Consider the following 7298-nt stretch of genomic DNA (forward strand, 5'->3'; position numbering starts at 1 on the left):
CATATTCTACTTTCACAAAATTGTTTTGGATATGAAATACGCGTGAGGGGATGGCAGAAGACGAGGGGCTCAATCCATTTTGAGTGGTTTAAAAACTTCAAAAATTCAATACTTTCCACGATTTCTTAACCAAAATTAAAGTGGATTGAATTTTCAGTTTCAAATTCGGTTGCATCTTATATTCAATCTAACACACATATTGATGTCGTGGTGATTTTGACTAAGGGAATGTAATTCAAAAGTTACAGTCCTTTTCCAGTTCAACACTAATTAATATCAGTGTGTATTTGGATTGATGGATTTGAATTTGGAGAAAGGATTTCAAATGATTTCATTTGAAAGAAATTTGAAATATATTCGTATTCATCAAAACTTAGTTCAAAATTAAAAAAAAAAGGGTTTAAATATTATACATAGAATCAATTAAATATTTAAGTACATACAAAATCAATCAAAATAAAAAAAGCTCAAATGTGCTTCATTTGCCGTTCACATAAAAGAAAAGATTAAAAAAAAGGACAATGTGGTTGGAACATAGGATTTAAATATTGGAACTTCCTCTAACATGTGAAAACGTACGCACATATTTATTCAATTGAGTGCCTAACTTCGATATAAAATTTGACTTTGTGTACGGGCCGTCGAATAAAGACCACTCCACTTTCTAACAATACACCACATACTCCACTCAGTTCCCATGCATCTACCTATATAACTACCTCTCACTTCTCCCATTCTAAACACAACGTCCAATCCTTAAATTTCTCTCTCCACACAATCTTCACGCACGACATAACACTTGTTCTTTCGTCCTCTCTGACAACAGTACTATAATTAACAAGCCATGAATTGCCTTAGGTTTATGTTCTTGTTAGCAATGGTGATGGCTTTAGCCATTTCTCTTTTGGCAGAATCAACGGATCATCAAGTGAAACAATCCACGTACGATGATGATGCAGAGCCCAATACGTCACTACGTGGTGCTAGCCGTTTCCTTGCACAAAAGTCGCGTTTTTCATTAATGAGGTGCAACAAACACCCTAGAGTTTGTCGTGTTAAGGGCAGCCCCGGCCCTGATTGCTGCAAGAACAGATGTGTTAATGTGGATAGAGACAGATTCAATTGCGGGAGATGTGGTCATAAGTGCAAGTATTTGGAGATTTGTTGCAAAGGGAAGTGTGTCAACCCCTTCACAAATAAGCAGCACTGTGGAGGTTGCAACAACAAGTGCAAGAAAGGGAGTAAATGCATGTTTGGAATGTGTAGCTATGCTTGATCATCGTCATCCAGGCAGATCGTTTCTACTCATCGGGTCGAAAATTAGATACTTTCACATAGTCAATTAGCTGCTGGCTGCAGCACATTGTTTGATTTGTTCAAAGTACAATACATGTGATCTTATATATACTTCATATATCCGCTAGGCATTATTTGGTTTGATATTTAAAGTTTGTTTGTATGTACTGAATAATGTGGAAGCAATATTGATGCTAGGCTGCTTCTCATTTTTAGTTACGTGGTTTATCATAAAATGTAGAGTCCAGTTGCAGCAAGTGAAAGGTGAATGAAGAGTCGTGTTTTCGATATGTCCAAAACCTTGTACTCGTTACATTTGATGCACGAAACAAGTGTTGCACCTATCATGACGACTAGAAGCAAGCGACTGTTTTTTGTTATTGGATCTTTTGTTAGAGTACTAAGATTTTTAACGACATTGCATTCGATATGAAAACTACTAATAATCAACCTCGTAATATAATTTTCTTGAACAAGACGAACAGTCAACGGTTACACTTGCATAGTAAGAGTGCTTCACTTGAATTTCAAATTATAATAATCGCAGTGCCCTGGTGACTAATCTATCAGCATTAATATATGTTGGCCGGAGTTCTGATTCATCCTTTGCTATTATTCTTTGTTCTGTAACATTAACATTCATTGAACAGACAATATATATAGAAAGCATAGACATTTTCAGGTCAAATGCTTTCTGAGGCTGAGGATTAAATGTGGGAAAGTCAAGCACCGTTCATCGGCTCGTGCAATCACGTCTGTTATGCCATTAGAATCTTAGACAAAAACCAATGAAACAGTCCCAAAATTAACGTGGATATCACCTTCATTTTACGTTGCCTAACCCGTATAAATTTTGACTTCCGAAGCTAAATTTTGCACCTCAAAACTTCACTAGACCAGCTATGGCCTCCCCACCATCTCTCCCACTTATAGTACTCTGTCTGATTCTAGTTTCCAGTTTATCAACATTAACACTTGCTGATTCTTATTACTACGCTCCTAGTACTAACAAGAATGTCATGAACCCAATAGACTCATGTTGGAGGGCTAAATCAAACTGGGCCACTAACCGCCGTGCACTGGCTGATTGTGCTGTAGGGTTTGGGAAAAATGCCATTGGGGGGAAGTTCGGAGCAACTTACATGGTAACGGATGCATCCGATGACCCGGTAAAACCAAAACCGGGCACGCTCCGGTACGGTGTGATCCAATCAAAACCACTGTGGATCGTTTTCGCCAAAAGTATGGTTATTACACTTAAGAATGAGCTCATGATAAACAGTTACAAGACCATAGATGGGAGAGGGGCGAAGGTGGAGATTGCTTACGGGCCATGCATCACGATACAGCATGTTAGCCATGTTATTATACATGGGATCAGCGTACATGACTGTAAGCCGGGAAAATCAGGCCTGGTTCAGGACAGCCCGATCCACAAGGGCCACCGCCGGGGTTCGGATGGCGATGCTATTGATATATTTGATTCATCCGATGTATGGATTGACCATTGCTCATTTGCTCGGTGCTATGATGGGCTCATTGATGTGATTCATGGCTCCACAGCCATCACCATTTCAAACAACTTCTTTTCCCACCATGATAAAGTAAGTAATCAACTTCTTGAATTTATGATGATCAGAAAATAACTAATAAGTGGATTAAGTTGGACAATTGTACTAATTATATACGTGTTATATCTTTCTTTTATAGATTCAGTAGAAGCATCAAATAGTGTAGATCATATCACATTAGTATATATAATGAGCCTCATTGCTAACAGGATATGATATCGGTCCATATTATTTGACATTTTCACACCTGTTTCACGTAAACGAAAAGCAAAACTCTATTTTGATCTAATTATTCAGCAAATCCGGCAACTAATGACAGGTTATGTTGTTCGGACACGATGACAACAATTTGGAGGACAAAAAAATCAAAGTCACAGTAGCCTTCAACCGTTTTGGCCCTGGATTAGTTCAAAGGATGCCGAGGTATATACGCACTGTTCATTCATTTCCTTCAAGTTAATCATATTAATACAATCACTGCAAATTAAAATGGTAAAAACATTACAATGAGGAGCAGGGTTAGGCTAGGGTACGCGCATGTGGCTAACAACAGATACGACCAGTGGGAGATGTATGCGATTGGGGGGAGTGCTGATCCAACCATCTTCAGTGAAGGAAACTACTTCGTCGCCCCGAATAATCCTGATGTCAAACAAGTAAGTCAAGTCGAGACACGACTGCGTTTGATGTAATTCACACTTTTATATAAACCATAAACGAAAAGATTCTCGGAAAACTGAACAGGTTACAAAGAGAGAGACTAAGAATGGTTGGAAGAACTGGAAATGGAGATCATCCAGAGACAAATTCATCAACGGGGCTTACTTTGTCCCCTCGGGGTATGGAACCACCGCGCCTGGTTACACGAAAATTCAGTCGTTTAAGGTGGCCGATGGAGCCATGGTCCCTGCTCTTACATCTGATGCAGGCCCTCTAAGCTGCACCACCAATAGAGCATGTTGATTGACTGCATATCTGTACATATTTCTGATTTTGATCGTAAAAACACGAGTACTTATGAGAAATATGGGTGGGGGAGGATATTGTGATCAGTTGTTTTGCATGTTAGAATACGTTTTTTAAGCAAGTGCTTGTGCTAACTGCAGTGTTAGCCAGCATTACTTTGGACCAATTTCTGGTGATGTAAAGTTTCTAGTTGCACAAGGTTACAAGAGTGCCTGGAAACCGGCATTCCTTTGAGATTATTATCTAAAATATGTTTTGATTTTCATGATAAATGTTATATACTGAAATTTTTGGTTACATTGGATTGGTGTATTCGAAATTAATTATGGTTTTTAAATTGCTAAAATATTTGATTTTTGAATTTATTTGGTGTATTATAAATACAAATATTTTAAATTCTAGACTCTAATTTTAAATTATATTTTATTATACGATGATAGATTTCAAATACTCCGATAATTAATTAAAATTTTTACTCCAAATACTTTCTACAAATTCAGAAGTGTAACCTTAATTTTTATTTTATTTAATTCACTAATTATTTCGACAAATGTTTAGTGGAGTAGACTTAAGTTTCATTAGAGACATCTTAAAATAGTACATAATGCAATAAATTGTATTATATTTTAATTAAATAATCTTAAGTCACCAACTAATTAATCACTCTCCAAAGTCAAAACCCCCCATTCTCGTTCTTCTCCTTAAACCCTCCTCCCGAGTACCCGGTACGGTACCCGCTCGCCGGATTCCTCCCCTAAAATGCAAATCGCGGCCACAGTTTCAAGATCCAGAGCGCCGCTTCTCGCCTCCGCGTCCCTCTTAACCAGACTTCTTTTTTCTTCGCAATCCCTCCGCGGCGTTGAAGCCCTAGTTTCTGCGTCTCCACAACCACCTTCTATCAGTAGTATATTTCCGCCGGCATTGGGCTGCGCCCGGCTCTACCACGACGGAAGGCCCAGAGGGCCTCTGTGGAGGGGCAAGAAACTTATCGGAAAAGAGGCCCTCTTCATTATACTAGGCCTGAAGCGATTTAAAGACGACAAGGAGAAGCTAGATAAATTCATCAAAACCCACGTGCTCAGGCTGCTCAAATTGGACATGGTTGCCGTTCTCAACGAACTCGAACGCCAGGAGGAGGTCTCTCTTGCTGTCAAGGTGATTCAATTTTGGTTGTACTTTGTTCTTCGCAAGTTGTACCTTGTATTGCTTGTGGTTTCCATTTTGATCTCTGTGGGGTCTTATAGCTAAACAAGTGGATGTGCTTGACATTAGAGAGTGATTTCACTAATTGCGCGTCCCCCTGTTTCAATGGTTGTTCTTGTTGGGCTGGCATTTTTTATGTTAGTGTACTTAGTTGCTATCAAGTTTTATGGTTTTGGGGGTGCTGTAAGTGGAAGTTCATGATGCTCTTCCCGTTTCATAGTGGCTTTTGGTTACTGGAGTATTGGCAACTCTCTCTGTGCCTTGTTGTGAAATTGTTTACTCGCTTTTATAATTTTTTTCTCTGAAAATCTTATATTTAAATGTAGTATTTTAACTTAAGATAATTTGTTGATATTTTCAGATGTTCAGGGTTATTCAGAAACAAGACTGGTACAAACCTGATGTTTTCCTGTACAAGGATTTAATTATTGCATTGGCTAGGCGCAAAAAGATGGATGATGTAATGGAGTTATGGGAAAGTATGAGAAAGGAATATTTATTTCCCGACTCTCAGACATATACTGAAGTTATTCGAGGTTTCTTACAGTATGGTTCTCCTGCTGATGCCATGAACATCTATGAGGATATGAAAAAATCTCCAGATCCTCCAGAGCAATTGCCATTTAGGATATTATTGAAGGGGCTTCTGCCGCATCCCTTGTTAAGAAACAAGGTCAAACAAGATTTTGAGGAAATCTTTCCTGATCAACGTGTTTATGATCCTCCAGAGGAGATTTTTGGGTTAAGATGAGGTTTGTGTTTTGCGCTCGTGCAACTTGTTTCCACTATCCAGTTTCTATTAAGGAGGCTTCCTGAGTTTTCAAATAAACCTGCACTGAATTTAGTATTTGTACAAGCTTTAATAAGAGTTTTCATGTTTTATTTTTTATAAGCTGTTTCTTTCATGCTATAGATCTTCATTGCCTCTCTCTGTTAATTATTTTTTTCTTCATGATTACTGGTGGTAATTAGCATACTCGATTTTCAAAGACCCAATTTTCTTTTTTTTTTTCCACACTAGTACGCCAAGCTGTTTGAAGAATTATATTATCTTTTGGGTTTCAGTTGAGTTTGTTTACGTGAACAAGACATTGAACTCTAAATGACTGTACGAGTTTCTTGAGTTTTTTGGCCTGTCTCTCTAGAAGTTAACTCATCTATTTTGTACTTATCAAAAGAAAAAAAGAAACATCCATATTGCAGGTCTGACGCACCAAATGTAGCTAAGACCCTAGAAAGGTAGGATATTTACTTTCAGGTACATGTATTACGTTCTGATTTGTTTCTCCACATCATATGAAGAGGGATTTTCTGAAATAGAATAAACTTAAGCTAAAAGACTGAACCAGTATATATAAACTGGGGATGTTTGATATATATGGTTTGAACTTGCAAGATAGTGCTCTTCAGCAAAGAAACATGAAATATAGGAAATTCTTCAAACATAAGAAGGAAATGTAATAGAGGAGGCCTTTCTGATTATGCATGACTTGCTTGTGGCTCTCGTCGGTGATTAGATTGTCTCATATCTTCATGTTGAGGGCTCATTGTATCTGGTTTCAGGGTTTCGGAGTGCTGTAATACGTTGGAGACAGTTGGAGTTGCTTGAATCTGACTAATTGACACCTCTCTTCCTACCATAATGGACTTAAAGTTGCTTCAGATCTAACATAAGTGAGGAGAGATCTACTGAGGGTATTCCTTATTGAATGACCATGTAGCAAGGTTTTCACTACAGTGTTTTCTCTGTGATATGTGGTAAGGTGCAACATTGTGGATATCAAATTTTTGTATCAGTGAATTGCCAAAGCCACGTGAAGAAAACGGTCCAGGTATTAAGATATGGTGTAAATTGAAAGTGATGTAATCTTGTGAACTATGTACTACAAGCTGGTATTAATTATGTGTGTAAGGTTGTATTTCCACTTATTTCTGAAACTGGGTCCTGCAAATTTTTGTTTGTATCCAAATAAGGATGACTTATGTCGTAACAAAACAAATAACATTCTGTTCTTGACATGAAGAGGAGGGAAAATGAGTGAGAAAACCATTACGAAGAGTTTATCTCCTGGAAGACCACTTAATGTCAGCTCATGTCGTGAAAGAACATAAGCAGATAACTCATCCGGCCTATGCCAACTAGTAGACTATTGCCTTCGATTGAAAATCTTTTCCCTGCTACAGGGACTGGAAGATCTAATCAGCCAGAAGGAAATGCATAAGCCAATCACGGAAACTTGAAAAAGAGCCTGAATAAAGAGG

At 38.1% G+C, this 7298-nt stretch overlaps 2 protein-coding genes across 3 annotated transcripts; both read left to right on the forward strand.

Annotated features, from left to right (window-relative positions):
- The first annotated feature begins 2193 nt into the window (after window positions 1-2193).
- On the forward strand, window positions 2194-4130 carry LOC105175416 (putative pectate lyase 2). The gene is made up of 4 exons (XM_011097851.3): window positions 2194-2900; window positions 3187-3290; window positions 3385-3523; window positions 3612-4130. Exons 1-4 carry the CDS (start codon window positions 2199-2201, stop codon window positions 3828-3830), a joined length of 1164 nt encoding a protein of 387 aa, XP_011096153.1. The 5' UTR covers window positions 2194-2198; the 3' UTR covers window positions 3831-4130.
- A 357-nt stretch (window positions 4131-4487) lies between these two features.
- On the forward strand, window positions 4488-6965 carry LOC105175323 (protein THYLAKOID ASSEMBLY 8-like, chloroplastic). 2 transcript variants are annotated; one of them, XM_011097733.3, is made up of 3 exons: window positions 4489-4988; window positions 5398-5788; window positions 6600-6965. In XM_011097733.3, the coding sequence occupies exons 1-2, from the start codon at window positions 4593-4595 to the stop codon at window positions 5785-5787; spliced, it is 786 nt and encodes a 261-aa protein (XP_011096035.3). In that variant the 5' UTR covers window positions 4489-4592; the 3' UTR covers window position 5788; window positions 6600-6965. The 2 variants fall into 2 exon arrangements, with proteins under 2 accessions (XP_088732237.1, XP_011096035.3); XM_088876111.1 differs by lacking the exon at window positions 6600-6965 and having other exon boundaries at window positions 4488-4988; window positions 5398-5976.
- Window positions 6966-7298: the final 333 nt, after the last annotated feature.

The sequence above is a fragment of the Sesamum indicum genome, linkage group LG12 (assembly GCF_026168435.1).
Source record: "Sesamum indicum cultivar Baizhima isolate 11 linkage group LG12, ASM2616843v1, whole genome shotgun sequence".
In the NCBI taxonomy this organism is placed as follows: domain Eukaryota; kingdom Viridiplantae; phylum Streptophyta; class Magnoliopsida; order Lamiales; family Pedaliaceae; genus Sesamum; species Sesamum indicum.

What these genes read in the sequence shown, in the direction of transcription:
- LOC105175416 (XM_011097851.3), top strand. Translation starts at nt 2,199, where the DNA reads ATGGCCTCCCCACCATCTCTCCCACTTATAGTACTCTGTCTGATTCTA. An exon ending in TCTTTTCCCACCATGATAAA is followed by an intron (nt 2,901 to 3,186) that starts GTAAGTAATCAA and finishes AACTAATGACAG; the next exon opens with GTTATGTTGTTCGGACACGA. An exon ending in ATAATCCTGATGTCAAACAA is followed by an intron (nt 3,524 to 3,611) that starts GTAAGTCAAGTC and finishes AAAACTGAACAG; the next exon opens with GTTACAAAGAGAGAGACTAA.
- LOC105175323 (XM_088876111.1), top strand. Translation starts at nt 4,593, where the DNA reads ATGCAAATCGCGGCCACAGTTTCAAGATCCAGAGCGCCGCTTCTCGCC. An exon ending in AGGTCTCTCTTGCTGTCAAG is followed by an intron (nt 4,989 to 5,397) that starts GTGATTCAATTT and finishes TGATATTTTCAG; the next exon opens with ATGTTCAGGGTTATTCAGAA.